The following is a 25075-nucleotide window of genomic DNA, read 5'->3' on the forward strand; positions in this document are numbered from 1 at the left end:
GGCTCCCTTCCTCTTCACCCTCTATACCTCGGACTTCAGGCTCAACACAGATACTTGCCATCTGCAGAAGTTCTCTGACGATTCCGCTATTGTGGGATGTGTCAGTGGAGGCCAGGAGACCGAGTACAGAGGACTGGTAGACAATTTTGTTGAGTGGTGTGAGCAGAACCACCTGCTACTCAACATCAGCAAGACAAAGGAGATGGTGGTGGACTTTAAATAGTCATAACTTTTGAGTTTGATGTCTGTGGAATGATGTGTAATCCCTGCAATGGAATGAGACTTGAACGTGTTTTACAAATGCATCACAGCATACAAGGAAATGTGGGATTTGTGATCAGTAAAGCCTATGTGTGCAATTGTTCTTTCGTTGATGCAGGTCTCAATTTGAGTGAAGGAGCTCCTTGTATTACTCCAAGAAGATGTTTTCACAGCTGTGAATCTCTTGCACCTGTTTCTCCTACAAGTGAATTGGCAACAAGTCAATTTCCAGATAACTCTGAAATAGACTTCTGCCATAGTGTACATAGGTTTCTATATAGGTTTTTAAGTAGACCTATGCTATATCTGCCTATGCATTGCACTTGGTAACTTTTGGCCGAGTTACTTTCAGCCCACTAAGCTAATGAATGGCAACAAGAGTGGGCGGGAGTGTTTCTCCCCCCGACAAACCAATGAAATACGGGTCTTGTTCTCAGCAGATCTAGTGGCTGGTTTACGTTGCTTGCTACTGGGATCATAGCTGCAGCTGCATTTGCGTAGGTCATTAACCGTCTTTTCAATGGCTACTCCCAAGAAAGTCTGCATTATTGGCTCTGGCAATTGGTAAGAAAAACGTGTCCATATGTCGAGGGTTTAGTCTTTGATGTTTGTAGCGTGCTAGCAGCTAGGTTGTACTGGAGCTAAAGCTAGCTCTTAGATCATTCTAGCCGCATTCTTGTTTTCCATGGAAAAACAGGTCGCTTTGTAACTAGCCAGTTAGGAGCCTCCTGCTCTGCTAAGCTGCTTTCGGATCGGCATGATAAGAATGTTGCTGTCAGTGCAATGTAAATTGTAAAGAATTAGGCGAGTTTTTATAAGCAAACCAGTGTTAGGGTTTGCGTTGTTCCCACGGTTAAATGCCACAATTAATGACTTCGTGCCTAACTTTTTAGTCAGAGACTTAAAAAAATTAAAAATCTATTTGCAACAGACAATCAAAACAGCCATGTTTTAAGCAGAGTTATTGAGGTGCAGTCACGCAATGTGTGATTATGATTTGCGCTCATCTCCAAAGGTTTCTCTTGCAGTTTGTAGACAAGGGTCCACACAAGGTGCGCGCTTGCTTGCACTTGCTACAGTTCCTAAAATCACAGACAAGACACTTGCTTATCTAGGCTGTGCTATTCATTTTAGTTGACTCAGCCTAATAACGGTTGACTAACGAAAGCATGTTTGATATGTTGTTGCCATGATATGTTGCCATTTCCCTACCTACCACACAGGGGCTCTGCCATTGCCAAGATAGTGGGGGCCAATGCTGCTCAGAACCCCAAGTTTGATAACATCGTAAACATGTGGGTGTTTGAGGAGATAGTGGATGGCCGCAAACTCACAGAGATCATCAACTCGGACCACGAGAACGTCAAGTATCTGCCCGGACGCAAGCTGCCTCCTAACGTGGTAAGAAGAAGCAGATCACAGGATGCGAAGTAGGAGTTTGTTCTAGCGCTAGACAGTTTGGTTTGACCTCGGTCACAGTGGTAACAGTTGCGAGTTCTAATGTTACAAGAAGAATGTGCTGAGGAAAGTGTTTCACTGTTGTTAAGCCCTGAATTGGTGTCCTTGGGTACTTTTTGCTGAGCAGAATCGGCATTGCACCAGCAGATGTCCAGACAGCTCACAACGCCTCACAATTCAACTGTCGATACGATAGCATTCACAAGATGATAGTTGCGTGGAAACAATGGTTAGACACAAAAGCCAACAAGTATAATGAATTATCACTTGTTATACGAACAAAAGTGACCTTTGTCACAATTGTCATTGCTGTCTCAATGGCAGTTCCCCCCCCCCCAAAAAAAAATGTCTGACTCAGGATCATGATGAAATCATAGTTTAAAGAAGTGAGGAGGAGGCCATAGGTCATGATAAGACAATGACTTCTGCCAGTTGGCTTTGACCTAAAGTGTTGCCAACATCACTAACTATACTGTAAACCACTGCCACTGCTTGCGCTCATGAAACAGTTTTTGTTCGAAGAGTCATGCTGACCTGAGTCACCTGACCTAACTGGTCCCCTGACTGCCCCGCTCCCCCCCTTCCCTCCCCCCCTCCATTCTTCTCCCCCGCAGTTGGCCGTTCCAGAACTAGTGGATGCTGCCAGTGAGGCGGACATTCTGGTGTTTGTGATTCCCCATCAGTTCATCGGGAGAGTGTGTGACACCATTCAGGGGAAGATAAAGAGTGACGCACTAGGAATGTCCCTCATCAAGGTTTGTCTAATGACCCACCCTGCTCTCAACAATGGGAGTGTGCAGCATGGCCTGGTCCAGTGTTTTGCAACCTTTACTTTTACAGTAAAATCCCACTCCTTAAATTCCTTTTTTATTATTCATACATTGTTCTGTTGGATTTACCGTGTGTGTGTGTCTGTGTGTGTCTGTGTGCGCGTGTGCGTGTCTGTGTGTGCGTGTGTGTGTGTCCGTGTCCTACCCCAGGGTGTTGACGAGGGGCCGGATGGATTGAAGCTTATCTCTGATGTGATTCAAGAGAAGCTCGGTATCACCATGAGTGTCTTAATGGGGGCAAACATCGCCAACGAGGTCGCAGATGAGAAGTTCTGTGAGACCACTATCGGTGAGTCAGAGGGGGCGGTCTGGGCAAGGGTGTGCTGGCAGTACAAAGTTCAACACAGCAACTTGTGGAAAAAAACAAAGCAACTACCTGGATGTACCGACTATGTATTCTGTGAACATTGGGATGCACTAGGTTGTCATACTGTGGACCTTTCCATGTCTCCTGTCCTTCGACTATTTCTGTCAATACAGAAGTTTTTATAAGTAACACCACACACTGCGAAGAGGGCCATTACTTTAGACCGTCTCATCTTGAATCTGATTAATATGACTACGTTTTTATTCGATGTGTCTCAGAAAAATGGGCAAGCTTGTATTTGTCGGTCAGAGTTGAGGTGTTTTTGTGTTTTTAAATCTGGCACGGTGTCCCTGCTCAAGACTCAGCATAGGGGCAAAAGCAGCTTTGTACTGTAGTCGTTGTTTACATTACAGAGTAATCTGCGTTTGTTTTTCCTTCCCCTTGTCATTACAGTATATGCAGCACCAGTGAACTTGTATGAGGTCTATATATTTCTAACATGCCATATGATGCCAGATCAGCATATCAGATCACCTTTATCATGACCACAAAGTATTTGAAAAAGGTTAGAAATGTGTCTTCAAGATTGAGGTTAAGTAAGATTAACTACTTTCTCTCTCTCTCTCTCTCTCTCTCTCCAGGATGTAAAAATAAAAACCATGGTCTTCTGCTGAAGGAACTTATGCAGACCAACAACTTCCGGGTCACAGTCGTGGAGGAGTCGGATGTGGTTGAAATCTGCGGAGCACTGAAGGTGAGGACGATCGCTCAACTTTCTTTTAGAACAAGACATAACAGATTTTTTTCTTGTCACATCATGTAATGTCAGTGTGTTCAAACCATTAACAACTCCTCTCCCTGGTCATCAGAACATTGTGGCAGTTGGGGCAGGTTTCTGTGACGGTTTGGGTTTCGGGGACAACACTAAGGCGGCAGTCATCCGGTTGGGGCTGATGGAAATGATTGCTTTCGCTCGCATCTTCTGCACCGCTGGGCCCGTTTCCTCGGCAACCTTCCTGGAGAGCTGTGGAGTGGCTGACCTCATTACCACCTGCTATGGTGGTCGCAACCGCAAAGTGGCAGAAGCCTTTGCCAAGACGGGCAAGGTTAGAGACAGAGTCTAGAAAGAAATGATAGGTTTTTAGATGACTAATTGGGAAGTGATGACTGTAAATGAGCCAGTGGCTTTAAATTATTCGGCCTCAGAGTTTGGAGGGGGTTAAACGCAATAGATGAGAGGGAAAAGTTATTGATAATAAATAATATACAAAAAATGTTAGCATCTGGGATGGAGGGGGTTTGAGTGCAATTTTCAGCTACAGATTATATTTTTGGAGGTGAAGAGGGTGGGCTTGAGTTTGAACTGCATTTTCTCTTCTATTCAGTCAATTGAGGAGTTGGAGAAAGAGATGCTGAATGGACAGAAGCTTCAGGGACCAGCAACAGCAGCTGAGGTCAACACCATCCTGAAGCACAAAAACCTGGTTGACAAGTAAGTAAAGCACAGAAATAAAATGTCAGTTATTTTAACCATCGGTGAAACTGATGTGTCGAGGATATAGCAATGTAATACAGCATGGTAATGACTAACATCCCCTGGCCCTGAAGTGCATCATTTCAATTTAGTATACTCCGAGATACTAGTATCTCCCATGAAACAAGAATAATGATAATTACTCAGTCATTCCCCCCTTTTCCTCTCCCAGGTTCCCGCTGTTCAACGCAGTGTACCAGATATGCTACCAGGGCCAACCGGTCACGACGTTCATCGGCTGTTTGCAGAACCACCCAGAGCATATGTAACTGACCAAGCGCCTGGAAAATTAGGGAGGATCATAACCACTTTTTACCTGTTGGAAAATATCACACACTCCAAGGCCTCTGATGCAACAAGCTGGCTTCAGCCAATGAGTTGATTCAATGCCGAGTGAATATCCAAGCTTGCTTTGGACTAGTGGTTCTGTCCAGTGTGTGCAACTACTTCCATCTTATTCGGTTTTTGGACCTCGTGCTCCCCCCCCCTCCCTCCTCCTGATTTCTCGGCAGGGGAATGACCTACAGTAGCATGTATGTTTTGCCGCCCAATGATTTGCCACTGTCCACCACCCAACGGTTGTTTATTTGTCCATTGTAATACCTCATGTCCGTCCGTTGGCCTATTTGTGTTATAATTGTGGTTGGGCTGTCTAGTAGATTGTTGTCGTGTCTTATGCATATCTCTATGATGTGTAAAGTGGGAGATGTGTTGTCAGGTACTGTACTGCATTCTTAGATTTGCATAGCAACGGTTAAAAATGCAAGTGCCTTATGATGCCACATTGCTAAAAGTTTTGGCTGTTTCTACGTGCTTTGTGAAACCAAAGACGTCTCCCTTAACCTCCCTCCATGACGCCATTGATCACCGTGACTCTGGCCCTTTCTCGACCGTTAGAAACTTGATTCCTTGTGTCTTCTCTTCTGTCCTCCACCCGCTTCCTTCCATCATATAATAATAATAATAATAATATATGCCATTTAGCTGACGCTTTTATCCAAAGCGACTTACATTGCAGTGAGTGCATACATTTCAGTATATATGATCCCAGCGGGAATCGAACCCACAACCTAAGCGTTGTTAGCAACATGCTCCACCAACTGAGCCGCCGAGCATTCTCACAAAAGCATTAGAGGAGAGTAACTGAGGGGAGGAGCCTAGGTCTTCTCCTCCAATGTGTTTTGAGTGTGAAGCGACGGAGCAGAGGACGCAAAGAATCCAGTTTCTAACAACTGAGAAAGGACCTCTGCCTTTGACGTGTTCTCCGACATGGCTTATATGTGAAAGTGTGTCAAAATAATATTTGCCTTTGAAATACATTCTTGATTACTAAGCTGTGAAATGTGTGCCCTCTTCATTGTTGTCTACGTAGCGTTAGCCTCATCCCAGGAAACAACAGGGGGGTTTGGGATCTGGGCTGCCAGTGTGCCAGCTGGAACCTCAGCACTGTACTGTGGCTCATGTGGTCAATCAGAATAAACACTTGCCATTTTTGTCTGGACCGGGGAACAAAGAATAGATGCAACATGAAACCTGGGCAGTGGCTACCTATGGCAGCAGGCCAGTCAGGGTACTGAAGGCAGCTGGATGCTGTAGGGCACCATTTCTCTGGTTGTACTCAGCACTCTTCCCCCCCCCCCCCTCGCTACAACATTCTTCCCATTGTCCATTAAGCCCACCATGTATGGTTATTTCATGTGAAGCAGACCACAGACTCAATGCACAGACTCAATAAGAAGCAACAGAAAGCTAATCTTTATTACATCTAATGTAAAAAAAAACAACAGCAAACTTAGAAATACATGGTTAAGCTCCAGGAAACCTCTAGATACTGTAAAGTACTGTAACAAACCTTTAAACACAATAACTACCACTGTAGACGGTTGTACACACAATGGTACAAGACTGGTTTATTGCAAGTTGTAGAAATACAGGTTTACATAAGAATGTTCAGTCTGTCACAGAAACAAACAGCACCATCTACAGACGCTGGGGTAGTCATGCACTGCTGCTCTCTAAAGTCGTATATGAAATCTGCAATGAACATCAGTAACTTAAATGAGCCTGGATTCAAGAAAAATGTAAACAAAAGGAATGAAACAGAGTGAGTGACAGATCTTGTTTTTCTTGTGTTTTGAGCACACTAACGCCTGTTCTAGTCACATGCTGCATTGTACTGTATGTGATTGGAGAGGAGAAACTAGCTGCAACCAAGACTGAACCCTGCGGCCAACTAACATGTTTTGAACCTCACTTTAAAATATATATTTTTAGCACTTCCTGCTATCCTAATTTGGTCCAAAACAGTAGAAGCAAAAAAAAGCATTACATGAATAGTACAAAAGAGAAACTCCAGAGTGTTCATAAATTCATTTAGAGGCTTAGAAAGTATTGTACAGTCATGTCTGTTATAATAGCAGTGGCTGGTAGACATTCATTATAATTCCCAACATTAAAAGGTTACCCATGTTTGTTCTGTTTCCATGTAAAATGACCCTAACGCTTATGCTAAGCTAACACGGCAAATTCTGTCAGAGAGTATTGTTTCTGCTCTCCCGTTGTTCCCGTTATTAAGTGTTTCCTCCTCCTCACTAGTTAAGACCTGATGGATATCAGTAACACCACGTCACTGCACAGAGCATTCATTTCATACCTGAGACCTAGGCTATGACTTTGTATACTTTTAAATAGCTGTCTTTACATATGTCCTAGTCTCTTTCCTGACAGGGACTGCACCTGATCCAATGAAGACATGAGTATTGGAACATGACACTGCTCATTTACACCAATCTGCCCCTTCCTCTCCCCTATCCCTCTCTTTTCTCCTCCTCCTCCTCCTCCTGCTATTGCTCATCCTGTGTTACAGTCTGTGGGGGTTGACCCATCTGTATGTTCCTTCATATCTGAATCCAACCCTCTTGGCGAGCTCATCTGCTTCCACTGGGCCGCGGCTAGGTAGAAGGAGATGAAAACATACATTTAAAAACAATAAAAAGCAAGAGGTTGATATGGAGGAAATGTCACAAAAGAGAGGGTAGATGTGTAGAGAGAGAGAATTGATCAGTCTTACCTTCCATATTGGTAGGGGGTAGGTGGAATCTTATCTTTCTCTATCTGGTGAAGGAGAGGTGTAAAGATCCTCCAAGCTTCCCTCAGCTCATCACTGAGGAAAAAGAAGAAAACATAACACATGAGCAAGCAGCAGTGAGGGCAGGCTGATGACTGATTTGTGACAGAGAAAAGGAGTCTTATGGCACCATCTAGTGGACAGAATTATAGTGCCCCATGGTTTTATTCACAGGATACAAAACACCATGGCAACAAGGGGAAAGGTTTTTGCACTGACAAGACTTACAATCTCAGACTTGGAAATGAGAACTAAGACTTATAGACAGGCCGACAGACACACATGCTCAAATCAACAGCGTAACTGAGACCTGTGTGTAGAAGGTCTATACAGCTTGACTAGACAGCCTTTTCCGTGGAACATTTCCTGTGATGTTTTGAATGCACGCTGGATCTGACATATGGACAGAAAGGCAAAACAGACCTGCGGACAAAGTGCATCTGGCTCCCACAGAAGACGTCTAGGATGAGGCGCTCGTAGGCGTCTGGCAACTTCACATCCTGAAAAAGAGAGAGAGAGAGGATTATAGTGTCAACAGTGTACTGTAAATATGTTGAGTATTTTGACATAATTCCGAGCTGCCAATGTGTGGCGTTTCATGCTGGCATGGAGGACAGTGCGTGAAGGTGTCTCCACACACACACACACACACACACACCTGGGCGAAACTGTGTGTGTGTGTGTGTGTGTGTGTGTGTACACGCACATGTCCACACACTCTCTCACCTTGTATCTGCTCTTGTAGGTGAGGTCCAGCTCCGTCTCCTCAGGGCTGAAGTACACGCCTGGTTTCTTGCTCATCATCTTGGCGTAGACGGCCTCGTTGGGTTGCACACGCACCACCAGCTCATTCCTGCGACACTGCGCTCCAAAGATGTCCCCCGGGACGTCCGTGAACTGCAGCCGCACCTCCGCTTTCCGCTCGTTCAGGGCTTTGCCGCAACGTAGGATGAAGGGAACGCCTATAGATCAGAGAGGGAGGGAGGGAGGGAGGAGAGAGAGAGGGAGGAGAGAGATTTTAACAGTTAAAATGAGGTAGGATGAGAGGAGTAACACATTTTAATGAATGGATACTCTGAATGGTTTGTGATGGAGAGATAGAAACAGAGGAGGAGGTTTTTTTTACCATCCCAACGCTCGTTGTGGACATAGAGCACAGCTGTGGCGAAGGTGGCCTGGGTGGAGCCTTTGGGTACAGTGGGATCGTCTAGGTAACCCAGCTTGGCGTCGCCCTCTCCCTCAGGGTCACCCATATACTGCCCCAAAACCACATCAGACATGGTCACAGGGGTGATGCACTTCAACACCTTCACCTGCAGGGGGAGCCAGTGGGGAGGGAGAGATATGTAAACAGGCTCAGATATGGCTACGCTATTCTTTTTTTTTTTTTTTACCAACTAAATGTTTTAATACATGACATGATACTGGATATTTTATCAGTTGCGGAGAAGTTCTGGAGAAGCCAGTGGTGAAGAGACGTTCAGACTCATGTTTTTAATCTTCTGGCCTTTAGTTTGTGTCCATGTCAGTGTTCTTACTGTACCTTTTCATCTCTGACATCATCAGAGCTGGTGGATGCTGGTTTCTCCATGGCAACCAGAGAGAGAATCTGGAGCAAGTGGTTCTGCATGACATCACTGACCATGCCAAAAAGCAAACAGAGGGCAGAAGAAGAGAGGAGAGAGAGAGAGAGAGAAAGAGTGAGTGAGTGAGTGGAGGGTTGCATGATTACTGCTCAATACCGTAGCAGAATTCATTTGACTATGGGAAAAAAGCTAAATTCAAATGCTTTTATGTAAGTCCAGCACAGCAGGTTTGATTGAACTGAGGCCTAAGCCTTTCTACTCACCGGATGATGCCAAAGTCATCAAAGTACCCGCCACGCCCCTGTGTACCGAAGGGTTCTTTGAAGGTGAGGACCACACACGCTACACTGTCCCGGTTCCAGATGGGCCCAAAGATCCGGTTCCCAAACCTGGAACATACACCACATTTATACCGTAGCCTGATTCATGTGGATACAATGAAAGACATTGAGCTGTTTGTGACCTGGGGGGGGTATAATATTCTTCAGTCTCTCACCCCAGAGAGAAAGAGAGAGAGAGAAATGTTTGTAATTATCACCATTTATATTCCATCCTGTCGTCACCTTTTTAATAAGTTATTATATGTAAAGCTCATTAAAAAACTTATTGAATAATAAAGCTCATTGAATTGAATAAAGCTCACTGAATTTTGAATTACGCTCTGGCAGAGAGCGAGCGAGAGAGAGAGAGAATGATCTGTACCTGAGGACCATGAGGTTCTGCACCATCTCCTTGCCGAGGTAGTGGTCTATGCGGTAGATCTGTTCCTCTGTAAACAGGGATGAGAGGTGGGCGGTGAGCTCTTCAGAGCTCTGCAGGTCACGCCCAAACGGCTTCTCCACGATCACCCGGTTCCAGCCCCTACCAATCACACACAGAGAAGAAGAGGGCCGTTAACCGTGTTCAGGCTACTCCAGCCAGAGGCGAAGCGGAAGGCAGATATGATCACCCCGTCAAGACAATTCCAATTGTGTAAACAGGAAGTGTATTAAAGATGACCAGGCCTATTCCAGACCCTACTAACAGAGCACTGAGGGGGGGGGGGGGGGGGGGGGGGTGTGGGTGTGTGTGGGGTGAGGAGTCTATTAATGGCCGCAGACAGTCTGAGAGACTTGGAGAAAGCCAGACAAATAAACATACAGATAAGCACAGAGAGAGAGAGAGACATGCTTACAGACATACACAACATACAGTAGAGAGATGTCAGACACTAAAACACTAAATCAACAACAGTGAGAGGGCATCTAGTTCGGCAGACTGACTTGGTGCTCATGCAGTGGTGCCTGATGTTCTTGGTGACGTCGTGGTAGATGCTGGGCGGCAGCGCCAGGTAAAAGAGGCGGTTGGCCTGGGCCCCGCCGGGCAGAGAGAGCAGGTGAGTGGAGAGGTCATCGAAGGAGCCCTCCTCCGTGTACTTCCCACTGACGTAGGAGTTACGACTGAAGAACGCTGACAGGCGGTCCGCGTCGGTGTCTGTCACCTGGGGGCCAGAGAGATGGAGGTGCTTAACACACACACACACACACACACACCTGAAAAAACTGTGTAAGCAACCTCAGGTCCTAGTCTCACCTTCAGGTAGGGCATACAGGCAGTGCGAAGTGCATCTACAGTCAGATTGGAGCGAGCAAATCCCACAAAATTAGTCTGTTCAGGGAGGAGGCCGTCTCTAAACAGCCACCTGAGAGGAGGAAGAGAGGACAAAACAGAGAAAAGAAATCCATCAACATCACAAGCACCCTTTCAATACCAGTCTCAGGTCTCCTGTCTGATGAGAGTGAGGTAAACACAGCCTTCCATTAATGGGGCTAGAGGGGCTAAAACAAACTTACCACAGAGTTGGGTAGATCTTCTTCTTGGCTAGATCCCCCTAAAGAGAAACATGGACATGTAAACATAAAACCAGATCTGGAAACAGTCAGTCAAAGGAACTATTGATTGAAAGAGCCCCATGTGACGTCTCTGGTGGCTCTGTCGCTGTCGCCTCAGGTCAGTCAGTGTGGTGGTGAGGAAAGCGCACGGGCCTAAAGAAGGGTTTCATGATGCTGCTGCGGCTCCCTGGCGAGTACTGTAGGCTGCAGCAATGTCCTATTTAGGAGTTACTCAACCCCAGTAATCTGACAGAGCACTGTTTCACCACAGTGAAGAGCCCAGGAGCACTGCTCACCACAGTGAAGAGCCCAGGAGCACTGTTCACCACAGTGAAGAGCCCAGGAGCACTGTTCACCACAGTGAAGAGCCCAGAACACTGCTCACCACAGTGAAGAGCCCAGGAGCACTGTTCACCACAGTGAAGAGCCCAGGAGCACTGTTCACCACAGTGAAGAGCCGAGGAGCAGAGGACACAAAGTACAGTCTGAACAGTTATAAGTTATAGCACTGAGAAGCTAACAGCATAATAAACCGGAGGGATACGTGCTAACAGGGAAGACCAAGCATAGGAAACAATAAAAACACAATGGAAGTAGAGTATCAGTTACACTGTAAAACATATTTACAAGAACTATAACTGAGTGAGGAGCAGCACTAAAATTATGATGGAACATTCTCGACACATAAAATACTCAAAGTACATAACCTACTGTACCCCTCCCATTTCCTTCAACACCACTCCCGCTCTGTCATATTCCTAGGAATGAATACTGGTCATCTCTTGTTTATCACCAAGTCAAAGGCTTAGGCATGATTCATCCGAATGCATGATCATTGCTTGAATACTTGCACTAGGAAGTGTATCTGTGTCCTAGCACAGGTACAGTATTCCTTGTGTACTACTGAATCAGAAAAGTCAGAAGCTTTGTAAAGGTTTACCAAATCATAAAGGTTAACCAGCCCTTATGTAAGTAGGTAGTCAGTGTTTACCGTGTCGGCCTGTGATGGCTCAGTGGGGTTAACAGGGTTAGGGTTACACTAATGTGCTTTTACACTAATGTGCTATGAAATGCAGGCGGCCTACTGTGTAGCCCGTCCCTGTCCGGTCTACTGTCTCCCACCTCAGCTGCGAGGAAGGCGCAGGGAGAGGGTGACTAGTCAAACTGCCTCCTCCAATCACATCATCACTCCAAGCGTGTACTGTAGCAGTCAGCTGGACATGAGGGAAAAACAGCTTTTAAATGCTCATTTCTAGTGACTTGAGAAAAGGAGATAGACAAATCGTAGCTTACAATTGAAGCTCATGACAAGGCTAAGGGGGGCCTTGCAGAGGGGTACTTCTCTGGTACATTCCAACAAGTCTTTAGGGCCATTCATACGGATAGTGTACTGAATACCAGTGTGACTGCACTGTCTTATGACAGGTGTTGGCAATCTAGCATGACCCGCGTCACCTGAACTACCTGGCCTTGCATGTTATCAGATCAGTGTAGAGTGGAGTCGCACTATCGTAAGATAATGGTGTGACTGTGGATATTCAAGGACTCTTTCCCTACACAACATTACCCCCCCCCTATCACAACTACACAACGTTGGCTAGCTAGCTTAGCATGTGCTAGAGATAAAACCTGACACTGCAGCTACAGTAACTACTAGTGAGGAGAAAGCTTCATAGTTTCTCAAGTGTTTTCTAACATCTCAAAGTTTATTCACTTTTTACTTATATTTACTATTTGATGTTGCATACAATTACTTTACCCTGTGCAGTAAATAAGCTAATGATGCTGTTGATGTAAGGTTGACAATAGCAGTGCGTAGGTCTTTCAAAATAAAAATCTTGCAATGAAACCAGCGACTTGTTTTTGAAAATAAAAGTCCTGCAGCAAAATAATCCTAATATTATTATTAGTAGTAATGAGGAGGACATTTTTGCCTGCTTCTAACATTGGGGGACATGTCGTCCCCCCGTCCCCCCACCGTCTCCTATGCCCTTGCATCACTCTCTTAATTGTTTGGTAATGGCAATTTGCACAGTCAAGTATTTGTACAGTGAGGTGCAGAATTTTGACAGGGTTATTATGCAATGTTTACTTAACCTTACATTGGCACAGCAGCTGTAATGAGGCCATGTGGAATGAGGTGGTGTGTGTGCTTATGAGTGTCAAGGGCAGACTATGTTGTCTAAAGCTAATTTTGTGCACAGTAGACAATCAGTGCAGTGGCCTACTGTACAGTACTGTATTACAACATCACTGTTCTTCCCAAAGAACCAGCATGTCTAGCCAAGCCCCCCCCCCCCCCAGTCCTGACTTGCCACTTTGGTAAACTGAAGGGAAAATGCTGACATGACACGGCATAATTCAGCTCTAGCACCACTCCTTTCACCTGAGGCCCAAAAAGAGCGAGAGAAAGTAGTCGGAAGAGAGGCAGGTGAAAGAATTTCAAGTTACTCTCTCACAGTGCAGAATATCAGCTCACTGGGCAGGTCCTACCGGCCCGTAGAGAATAGGGAGGAATAGGGGAAGGTCCTACCGGCCCGTAGGGGAATAGGGAGAAGAGAAAAAAAACAGAAGGAAGAAGGAAGGGCTAATATTTCAGGCGGAGGACATTAAAAATGCAACTTCAGAGTGACTGGACTGAAATTAAATTAGTCACCAGGCTGATTATCCTGGATGCTGATAGGAGGAGAGAATTCCAGGTAATGGTTGATTGCTCAGAACATTCGTCGATTGATTTATTATGAACAGGTGCAATAGTTGGCAGCTCACAAGATGATTGGCCAACTAAGAGGTATGTGCTTATGTCACAATTAGCTAAAAAACAGGAACCTTGATAGGTTGTCTCTGTCAAGGCCAGAGTGCCAAGAGCTGAAGTGATCCTGGGGTTGCTTAGTTACACAAGCTCTATGTTGCAGTATGTGGCTCAACCAAATGTGCACATTTCCTCAAACACATGTGCAATCACTCTTCTCTGTTCTGATATTTCAACACACCTTTTATGTTCCCTTTCTCCATCCATAAAATCTCTCATGAAGTGCAACAACGGTTTTATGATTCCTGAAAATTAACATGGAGGCTATCCTGTTTATAATTATGACGTGTTCATCTAACAGCTCAGATTTCACTTCCTCAAGAAATGCTTTACATGTTTCAATTCGTTGTGACATACTTTTCACAAAAGATTTCACAAAAACTGTCCACCACACTACGCTCTCACGTACTGTGGTAAGAGTACACACACTCACTATTCACACAATCACCCACTTCATCTCGGCCTATTTGTTCACTCGCCCAACTATTTAGTTACTTCCTCAAACTTTCACCCCACACACTCTCCCTCCCTCCCTTCCACCCCACACACTCTCCCTCCCTTCCACCCCACACACTCTCCCTCCCTTCCACCCCACACACTCTCCCTCCCTCCCTTCCACTTACCGATGCTCCCATAATGATGAATATGTGAGCGTCAGAGTGGTGGAACTCCACATCTTCATGCAGCTCCTTCCTCAGCTCCCCGAACACCTCAGAGCGAGAGAGGGGGATAGCAGTCATGGTTTCTGTGGGGTGAAATACAAAACATTAAAACAAGAACACCAACATGCAAAAATAATTACACCCTTGTACAGTACACTCAAGAGTACACACACACCCACACAAATGCACTGTAGCCTATTTTTTCTCCAAGAGTTGATTCGCTCACAGTAAGAGTGACTTGGCATAAAAACTGTTTGTGAAATGTCACACTACTGCACAGAGAGAGCACTGCTCCGTTGACGGACCCTGACTGGCACAATGTACAGAATACAGCAGCCACAATCAAGTTCCACTGTCCCACAACAATTAACTTTGTAGACATTCATAGAGGCAGTAGTGGTATGAACAAAGGCCCTTTAACTCTAGAGAGAGAGAGAGAGAACAACAATAGATCGCAACATTATCAGTTCTGACGGCTTTTGTTCTATGGGCAGTATGATGTTACACAGGGAGGGAAGGTGCCAAATGCACCTTTCGTCATCTGGGTTACAAGTCGCAACAGACAAGAACAATACAGCCACCTGGCACCTTTGCCACCTTTCCTTAACTAGCCACATCACGGCAAGGATGTTTTTAAGTACACTCTTAAATCATTTGAGTATCTATTCCAGATCAATAGAGTTCGCAATCTATTGCCTCTGTCACATCCGAGTGCACTCAAATAACATTGATAAGGCGCTTAAAAAATGCATAACATCAATCTATTTATAAGGCGTAAGACGGGACAGTTACGTCACTAGACAACTCTATTTTTTGCTTGCCAGTAATCACATCTGTCTCTTATTGTTGTGCAACACCGCCAGTGATAGGCCTCTCTGGGGTCAGAGAGGGGAGAAAACAAAGTTATACCTACAGACCCCGTACACCACGTTTCTCAGATGGGCATTCTCCCACTTTGCAGACACACAAATAGGCAAGCCCACAACGCACCCTCCACTATAATGTTATTAGTAAAATCCTCAGGCAGCCAATCCCGTATTTAAAGGCTAAACCGCTGCTGGACACACGTTTGAGTGCTTCTCTCAGACCCTACTAATTTCAGCCACTTTTCAGTAGCAAATGTTTCAGTGACACTTCGTTAAATAGCTGGACTGTTAGCAAGCTGAACATACTATTGACACACGGTTCAGCATAGACATGTGGTTGGTTGCAACCCACACCTTTTCATCAGGCTGTTTTAACAGCATGACATAGCATGCTATTCATTGGTCCTTGTGGCCACTCGCTAGGTGTCAAACTAGACGAAATCCTCATCCAACTTGTTTTCAGGTGCAGGTCTACTTACATCTGAACGTCGTTCTCCGATTCAAACGCTTAGCTCTTTGGTTTAGCTGAGGATTTGGCGATTGCAGAGCTAACCTCACCCGACACTATGGTAGCTGGGTAAAATTATAAACAACGCAGCAAACTTGAAGTGCATTTATTGAGCTGTTTCCTTGTTCCCCTAAAATGACACGGCAGAATTGAGTGATTTTATTGGTTTAGAGAGAAACTCACCAGCACTCGCTCGACTTCCCATCGCTCGTCGGCTCCAACGCCGTCACATGGTTGGGGGCGGGGTTGAACTGTATTCTTTCACAGTAGATAAACCAACCAAACAAGAAGACCTCGCCCAGGCTGATACTGAAGATGGATGTAGAGGGAACAATGTGAGATATCACGATTGAAAGGCCTATGGGACAAGGAAACCAAGAGAGGGTGGTATATCGAGAAAGGAATCCCACCTTTCTCGATATACTGGGTGCAGCTGAAGGGTGGAAATTCAGCTAATTCCATGTGATAACAGTGATATCTTCATTTTCATCATCATGGTGTGGGGGATGCCTCCTTCAGAGCCCATATGATTTTGATGATTTGTCTACTCCACTTAATCATAATTACTTTCATCATAATGTTAGACCACACACAAAGCTGAGTAAAAAAAAAAAAGAAGCTGTTGGGCTGGTGTACAGTATTCATTAAAAAATAATAATTAAACCCACATTTAAATTTAGAAGTGAGTTACACCGACGTAGTGGAAACTCACCGAACCCTCTACTTGGGTCTAAAACAGACACAAAGGTATATTCATTTCAATGTTAACTTCCAACATCTTTTAATAATCAAAGAAAACACACAAAACATTAGGTCAATCTGTGCATTGTACCATATTTCATAAACATTTAATCAAAAAAGGCAAACAAATATGATGAATTTGGGGGTCAGCTCATTGGGAAGTTGAAGGCCCAGTGTTGATAGAGATTTGTCGATTCACAGCTGCTCACTCTTACTTGACCTTCCTTTACTGTCAAGCATTTGCCTGAGGCAGGATTCTTCAGGAGGGACTCCTACACACACACACACACACACAAATTATCAAAAGGCTATCATAGAATTAGACAAGAAGCTGTTTCAATGAAATTGTTCTACACTTCATAGGTACAGTCCCGAGCCTAAGGCACACACACTAACATAAACACAACTCTACTGCTCATCTGACCGCACTACTGTTGGTCCTGTGCTCCACATAAACATTGGAGGTAATACTAGTTTCTATGATTATTAATAATCTATTATCCATAAGTGTAACAATGAAATATTAGAGGAAAAGTTATGTTTACAGTTTAGAATGCCATGGTTACGTACTGGTGTGAAATGCCACACTTGCTCAAGGGCCACCGTGGTTCCCTTGCCCTTGAGACGGCAGAGTTCAACAGACACCAGCCCTATTCTGTTGCCTACATGCAGACACAGCTCCTTTTTGATGTTATTCCGAAGCTCCTGGTGAGTTGTGTATTCAAAATACTGTAGGGGCGCACACAGAAGAGTTTTATTTGGGAAAGAAAGAAAGAAAGAAAGAAAGACACACACACCTTCTCATAAACACTACATACATAGTTTAATCATACCTGGTTGTGTCCCATTTTATGGCACATGTACATGATGACAGGTTTTCCACCGTTATTCTTCTCTCCCACATCCAGGCAGCTCTTTGAGCCCGAGTTCTGGAGCTGCAGGAATAGATTGATAGCATGCCATTGAAGAAAAAAAGTGTACGAAAGCCATCATAAACTACGGTCCGAATGAATTATAATCGACGTGAATTACCGATCCAAACATGAGCGGGGTGAGGTCTGGCACAAAGGCTTCTGGGTAAATGTTGTGCAGGTACCAAGTGAAGTTTTTGCAATTTAGCTGCTTTTTCAGTTGGAGACGTTCTGAGATGTCACCATATATGTTCTGAGGAAACAGGGAGCGGGAAACAAAGACCGGGATTATTACATATACAGAAATGTATTATAGTTTAGTTTGAATTCCACTAGGTCATATGGAACATATTTCCCGAACTTCTCTGGCTATGGTGCCGGCCAACTTGTTTCTACGGTAGAAGATGTGTTTGTAGTCGTCCATCCAGACCTCGGCCAGGCGGACCTGGTTGCGTGTAATCACTGACGTGCCCTTGGGGAAAGTATGGGGGCTCTTACTACGGAAGATATGGCCCACCACTGAGCAGGGGATGATCTCCAGCTGACCCCCACAGAGCCACACCTACGGAGGCCACACAATACAAACAATATTTCTGTTCAATTCAACATCATTTGTCACTGGACACTTCAAAAGCCTTGGGACTAATTGTCTAAAATGCAGGCTTGGGGCACCAGTGACATGAGGAAAGCTGTTCCTCCTTTGACCAGCAGAGGGCAACTGCTTTTACTTTGCATAACCATAAACATTGGTCAGCCTAACATAATTGTTGGGGTACTGCTGCTGCTCAACTGCAATCTGTATAACTTACCCTGAAGGACATCTCCACATTCTCAGCTCCCCAGATCTCCATCTTGTCGTCATAGGTCCCAATGTGCTCAAAGTAAGCCTTGGATATAGAGAAAAGGCCTCCAGCAAAGGCAGGAGTCCTAAAGAAGAGTGTATCCAAGTGAGAAATGATCAACAGTGAGTGAGTGAGTGAGTGAGTGAGTGAGTGAGTATAAAGTACCGGACAGGATAGGTCTCATCCTTGCGTTTCTTCTTGTCCTCCACTGGGATAGGCTCCCAACCAAAGGTGAGGCTCCAGTCGAACTTTCCACGGTTACGGGCACGAGCATAGGCAACAGGCTTGGCGAACCCCATGTTGTGCTGGTTGATGACGGTGATCTGAGGGCTCACTACAGCAGTGGGCTGCTCCACTATCCGAGCCAGAAGGGGTTCCAGCCAGCCGTTGAAGCACTCACCTAGAGGAACAAGCGTAGCGTGAATCCATTCCTAACCATGTTCAATTGAGCAAGAGAGAGAGAGAGAGCGAGAGAGAGAGAAAGAGAGAGAGAGAGAGAGAGAGAGAGAGAAAGAGAGAGAGCGAGAGAAAGCGAGGATGGTGACTCTCACAGTGGGCATCCAGGAAGGTGAGAACATCTCCGCGAGCAGCCTCAGACCCCAGTAGCCTAGCTGTGATTAACCCCTTCCTCTCCTGCTGCCGCAGGACACGCACTATCTTCAGCTTCTTGACAAACTCATCCAGACGAGCCTTCAGGTGATCTGAAACATTGGGGGGGGGGGGGGGGGGGACTTTGGCTATTGAGAGGGTTTCTGACATTGAATAAGTGTATTTTACCCCAAAACAAACTACTGATAGTATACAATGACTCCTCATTGAATGACATGTATGATAAATTGTGGAGTATATGTGTAGTATGTGTGTCACTGGTGGAAGCAGAAGTCGGAGGACAGGTTCATTGTTGAATGAATGGTCATTACAATGAGCCCGTCCTCCAATTACTACCTCCACCAGCCTCCCCTGGTGTCACTATCGCGAAGGGTAACCCTATCAGGGTAATAATCAGATGCTCCAGTTTGTAATTGCACTTATCAAATGTAAATGCAAACTCTGAACGGTCTGTGTGTGGCACTAATAATGCTGGCCATAGAGAAAGCAGCAAGCAGCAAGCAGCACCATGCTCACCATCAGTGCTGGCATCATCCACCAACAGGATCTCTGTGAGCAGAGCAGCAGGGGCGGTGTGCAGGACACTGTAGACCGTCCGCAGGAGGGCGGACCACGCCTCGTTGTGGAACACGATGATCACACTGGTGGTTGGCAGAGGAGGGCATCGGCGGAACCTCTGTTGCACACAACTGACAAAACAAAACACCAGATCAACTAGGGGACGGCCATCTTGAGATTAACAATTCTCCAGGTTATCTGTTAGATGATTTTCCTCTGTGCACAACAGGTCTGGTGTAAATATCAGTGGACAGCACATCCTCAATGAGATCTCCCCCTCTGTCCCCCCATACTCACTCTGGGTGGCCTGGGGTGGTCCAGTGGTCTAGCACCATAGCCTACAGTGCACACATATGCCCATGTCGGCATGGGTTCGAATCCGGTCCATGCCCTGCTGACATACCCTCTCCTCTTCACTTTCCTGTCTTTCTTCACTATCTTTATCCAATAAAAATGAAAAATATAAGAGGGGGACTACTGTCCCACTCAAAAAAAAGAAAAGACCACCCCTATACTCACTCCGGGTGACGCGAGTCATTGCCCAGGCTGCGGTGCAGGGAGATGCGGTCACTGGCGAACTGGTTGAAGCAGTTTTTTTTCTGCCCATCCTGCTTCTGCTTCAGCTCCGCAGGTGTCAGTCTTCCTAACACAAAGGGCTGTCCGTAGGCCCCGGGGCCCTTGGGGTCCTGGGGGGGCCTCTCCAGGGGAGGTTTGAGTTCCTCTGTGCTGTAGAACCCTGGCGGACAATGGGAGTCTGTGGGGATGGTCCAGTACTCTGAGGGAATGGGTAGAGGGGCGCCAATCTGGAAGCCCATGTTTATGAAAGCGCCACTGATTACACCCACACCCATCCCCTGGGACTGGTTGTTACCCAGATCCTGGTGCCATTGCGCATAACCAGGACTGTCATGCTGTATAGCCAGAAATAGGACCAGGAACAGGGAACCGGCCAAAATGATAAGCTTCAAAGCAATCCGACGGGTTAAAAGGCGCATTGTTCTGTTGCAGAAATGAAACAAGATATAGGCAGAGATTAACATCTCAGTGATGACTCAATTCCATTTTACTTAGACTGGATCAAGAGTCCTTTGTTTTACAAACCATAACAAATCTAATATTCATTCAACTGGATAGTGTTAATTGATGCCAACTTTAAATACAAACAGACAATTGCTTAACAAAACTCATTTTGAATGCACAAATTACCTGCTAAATGTCAGTGTCACCCCTAAGATCCACCCGCACCAAATAGGGACTCATGGGACATACCTCTTGAGGTTTCAAGATACCTGCCTGATAAGAGCATTTTCTACTGGGAAACACTGATAAACTGCCATCTCCCCTTTGCTAGCATTCATCTAACACTAATGTGTAACATTACAGTTTTCAATAGATGTGTATTCAATAGAGGTAGAGTCATTGACGTAGCATGTACAACATTTGAGATTAAATGTAGCAAACAATAAGCAAACGTTTGCAAAAAACCTGGGCCATTTCATTAATATCTCAACACAACACAAGGACATATGCCAATTCATGCAAGCCAGTCAAAATGTTCTGTGTGTGTGTGGATCCCTGCACTGATACATAACCTAAAGTCTGCCTCTTTCTGTTTGTATTGCAAAAACTTTGGACAGAAACTTTTCCTTGCTTTGAGTGTATGTCCTTACTAGGTCCAGTTTTATGCCATGAACTGAGTTCGATACCAAATATGTATAATTTTTTGTATTTTGTCACGTAGTTTGAAAGCATATAAACAAAAATATCCAGCACAGGTGATCTTCTGATCACAAATGCCATCTCTGTCAATTGATTGCAAGAGACAGTTATAATAAATGTCTAGTGATGACCTCAGAAGGTCTTGCGGCGCCCTATACATCATCACGTCACATTCACACTTACTACGATTTGTTGGGTTGAGAGTCCAAAACTTCGTCTCAGTCCGACATAACCCTGTTAACACATACTTCAAAAGTGCGACAGGCTACCTGTCCACACACTTCCCCTTCCGCTTGCCATTGCTCGAGCGCAGCAGGTGCGTGCTATTACAATGATGAATCCTGCTGACATGGGTTGCATTCAAGATGGGCAACGTTGAAATGTCTACTGCATGTTAAAACTTCAACGTTCAACATTGTATAGATGTTTCGTTTGCGGGTGTGCAAATGTCATAAGAAGATTTAAATAAAGTAATAAAACATTTTTTTATTATTATTATCGAAGGGAATGTTTTGGATGAAGAGATAATCAGTTCTGTTTTTCTATTTTGTATATGTGTACGGAGCCCATAAGACCATAATTCGTAAATGTGTGTGCACGAGATAACCAATCTGAGCGGACAAGACAGGACAGCATGCGCACGAAATCGTAAAGCGTTTCCAACGAGATAATTAAAGCGTGTGCAAGTCTTGGTAAAGCGTGCCCACGAGATACTTACTCGTGCGCGCAAGATAGTGAGCTTCGAGACAGTGCATCTGGCAACGAGCGTGCATTTCCTAATTTCTTATTACAGGGGCAATATATCTGCTTATAAACGTGGTTCAATATGGCCATAATGCATAAAACATAATAAGCTATTATTCTTAATTAATGATGTGTCAGTTGATTCTAGAATAACTGCTGATAGGCTAATAATTCTGTGTTTCATGCTAGACCGACAACTATTTACAAGTCGTTTAGGGTCCTGACGCTGTCCATGCCAGGTGCTGAACCTCACCTGTCTCTATCGCTGAACATAATGACCAGCTGTCGCTGTCCAGTGCTGAATTTTATTTGAACTTTCGTATATTTGCTTGGCCCCCACAAAGTAGATATAGCAGCACGAGCCTGAAGAACAACTACCACTACTCAATGATGATTTCACATGGTGTCACTGCCAGAGTACATTTTGACCAATCAATGAATAGCCTACATTAACAAAAAACGTTTCACTGGTGCATATGCATGACACATGCATACCTTATTACATATGGGAACATTTGAAACATTCAAACGATCTAAATGGACACTTTATTGACAATAAACATCCTTTTACAGTTTGCAAAAACATGACCGCGTCATTTTAGAATATTGGCAAAGCGGTAAAACTAAATTCTAGAATTTAGCACTACGGGGGATATTCTGGACATTGTTGTCGTGACAACGAAAGCAACATTACCTCGACCATTAATGCGCAATAATTACGTTCTAAAATAGTTTGGTCTCAACGCTCCACAAGAGTAAAATCACAAGTAAGCTCTGATTTCACGCTCAACTTTTCAACCGATTCATTAGCATTCATTTATTCACAGCAAAGAAAAGATGGAGAGAGGAACTAATCTTGATCTGCTTAAAGCAAAAGACAACATAATTAATCACCTAAGACAGACCCTTCAAAACAGGTCTGTGGGGGACAATATGCAGCTAAGTAGGAGTGAGAGACTCTGGTACCAGACAGCTGTGAGTGAGAGGGATAAGAAAATCTACTCTCTCCGCCTGCTCTTAGACAACCACCTACCAAACCAGCAGAGAACCATCAGGGCCCTGGAGGATAAGTGGAAGAAGGAGAGAGAAGGTCTAGAGAAGGGGAGGAGAGATGTTGTCGAGTGGGGAATGTCCACCTTCAGACAAAAAGATGACCTCATTCTTTCTCTACGGCTCAAAGTGGAGTCCCTTGAAGAGAAGGCCAGGAGAGAGAAGAAATGGGTGGAGAGGAGCGAAATGGAGAGCAGGGTGAGAGACATGGAGGTGAGAGAGATGTTCAGGGTCAAAGAGAAAGAGAAGCACATCAACTATCTCCTTCAAGCCATGGAGAGGTATAAGACAAAACAGGAAAAATTGGCCGAAGCCCACGCAGGCCTCCAGAACCTCTGTGCCTCACAGGAGAAGAACTGGAGAGAAGAGAGGGAGGAGATGGAGAGGCGGGCCAGAGAGGCAGAGCGGATGAAGATGGAGGAGAGAAATGAGAAGACCACCCTCCAACAAACTGTGGAGTCTCTACAGACCCAACTGGATGACATGTCCAAGGCCCACGAGGACCTCCAGAGCCTCTCCGCTGCTCAGCAGGAGGAATGGAGAAAGGAGATAGAAGAGTTTGAGTGCAGAGAGGCAGAGAATAAAGGTACGGCTGAGGGTAAAGAGGAGAGAGAGATCGGTGCTCTCTGCCAGACACTCTACTCTGCTCACTTCGAAATGGACGAAATGGCCGCCGTTAATGGCCGCCACCAGGTCCTCTTAGAGAAGTGGAGGAAGGAGAGGAGGGAGACGGAGGGGAGGATGAGCAAGGCCGTGGAGAAGTGTCTGACCAAGGAGAGAGAGTTGGAGATCTTGGAAAGAGAGAGGGAGGAGCTGCTACAGCTGCTGAAGCTGAAGGACTGCGAGGGTGAAAAGGAGAGAGAGCAGATGAGAGAACAGCTCGACAAGATGGCCATAGATCTGGAGAAAGCTGAGAAAAAGGTACAGTACAGGACAGTCACTTCAATTAATCATTGGACTTATCGACATAACTTTATTGAAAACAGATCAAAAAGAGTTGATCATCATGTTATAAAGCCTGAAGTTGTTGTCATTCTGTGGTTTTGTATTTTTATATCACATCTCTTGTTTCAGATCCATTCAAAGAGAGGATTCTTGAAATTCTTCAAGCGACAGGACCACAAGAGGGCCAACATCCCAGACGGGAAGAAAGTGAACGACAGGAAAGAGAGGGAGGAGAAAAAGGAGTCCTGCTAAGGATGATCGCTATCCTTATTTTTTATTTTTTCAAACCCTCTCCACCATCCCCTTCCCCCCCCCCCATGTGTACTTTTTATGAGCACACTTAAATTAGCCTTAAAGCCTTATTATGACATTCTCTGTTAAATGGATTGAGATAAATAAACCATTTCATTATCTCCCAAACACCATGACTGAAGTCCATAATTTACTTTCATACTTTTTACACTGTGTTTATAATCCACCCACTCATTCAAATCCACTTAGTTCTAGCTCAGTGAAACAATAAACAATATAGTTAAACAATCAATATATCATAATTATTGCAAGTAGGCAAATCATTTGTGACTTCATATTTGTAATTGTATTTATTTTGTTGTATTATAACAAGTAGGGAATGTTGGGAAGTGCAATGTTATTTTAACATTGCCTCTCCCACTCTGCCTTCAGGTTGAGACACCTGTGACAGTATAATCTAGCTCACTCACATAATCAGTCAGTGCTTTGTGAAACATTACCATCTGAATTCACCTCGACGTAATTGCGCAGACGTCTCACACGCGACCGCGTCCAGCGGTAAATGGATTCATGTTGGAAATGTCTCATGGTCTCAAATTGAAAAGTAAAAAGTTGATAGACTGGTTACCATTGTAGTCATTACTACACGTTAGATGATTGCAGACAGCATCCGTAAACATGTTTGTTCCAGCTAAAAAACAATGAAAATGATGACCCAGGTCCCACCACGGCTGTCTAGAAGTTAAACTCATGGGCGGCCCTTGTTACCATGGTTCCGTTTAAAACAGAAGTTGTGATTTATTTCGGTACAGGGAGCCTGCACTTGCCCACGTTTTCTTGCTATCCTGGACAGCTTCAGACTGTTGCTGGCAACGGTGCTTG

The 25075-nt window shown here is 44.9% G+C and overlaps 3 protein-coding genes across 5 annotated transcripts; 1 reads left to right on the forward strand and 2 right to left on the reverse strand.

Moving 5' to 3' along the window:
• The first annotated feature begins 718 nt into the window (after positions 1–718).
• Positions 719–5743, forward strand: LOC310807808 (glycerol-3-phosphate dehydrogenase [NAD(+)], cytoplasmic). Its single transcript, XM_083674411.1, has 8 exons — positions 719–825; positions 1485–1662; positions 2334–2474; positions 2700–2838; positions 3498–3610; positions 3726–3962; positions 4242–4348; positions 4563–5743. The coding sequence occupies exons 1-8, from the start codon at positions 782–784 to the stop codon at positions 4657–4659; spliced, it is 1056 nt and encodes a 351-aa protein (XP_083530537.1). The 5' UTR covers positions 719–781; the 3' UTR covers positions 4660–5743.
• Positions 5744–6122: 379 nt separating this feature from the next.
• LOC310808762 (glucose-6-phosphate 1-dehydrogenase) lies at positions 6123–16435 on the reverse strand. 3 transcript variants are annotated; one of them, XM_083675832.1, is made up of 14 exons: positions 16233–16435; positions 16006–16131; positions 14410–14531; positions 10936–10973; positions 10676–10784; positions 10366–10583; positions 9806–9964; positions 9367–9492; positions 9061–9154; positions 8644–8830; positions 8244–8479; positions 7941–8017; positions 7461–7553; positions 6123–7341 (listed from the first exon to the last, which is right to left on the reverse strand). In XM_083675832.1, the coding sequence occupies exons 2-14, from the start codon at positions 16025–16027 to the stop codon at positions 7251–7253; spliced, it is 1572 nt and encodes a 523-aa protein (XP_083531958.1). In that variant the 5' UTR covers positions 16028–16131; positions 16233–16435; the 3' UTR covers positions 6123–7250. The 3 variants fall into 3 exon arrangements, with proteins under 3 accessions (XP_083531958.1, XP_083531960.1, XP_083531959.1); XM_083675834.1 differs by lacking the exon at positions 16233–16435 and adding an exon at positions 15794–15887 and having other exon boundaries at positions 16006–16023; XM_083675833.1 differs by lacking the exons at positions 16006–16131; positions 16233–16435 and adding an exon at positions 15794–15925.
• Positions 16436–16586: 151 nt separating this feature from the next.
• Positions 16587–21503, reverse strand: LOC310808761 (polypeptide N-acetylgalactosaminyltransferase 6-like). Its single transcript, XM_083675831.1, has 11 exons — positions 21386–21503; positions 20003–20482; positions 19442–19614; positions 18868–19017; positions 18482–18716; positions 18284–18401; positions 17836–18036; positions 17596–17727; positions 17397–17498; positions 17134–17292; positions 16587–16835 (listed from the first exon to the last, which is right to left on the reverse strand). Exons 2-11 carry the CDS (start codon positions 20476–20478, stop codon positions 16710–16712), a joined length of 1872 nt encoding a protein of 623 aa, XP_083531957.1. The 5' UTR covers positions 20479–20482; positions 21386–21503; the 3' UTR covers positions 16587–16709.
• Positions 21504–25075: the final 3572 nt, after the last annotated feature.

This window comes from Argentina silus, assembly GCF_951799395.1.
Source record: "Argentina silus genome assembly, chromosome: 8".
Classification (NCBI taxonomy): Eukaryota; Metazoa; Chordata; class Actinopteri; order Argentiniformes; family Argentinidae; genus Argentina; species Argentina silus.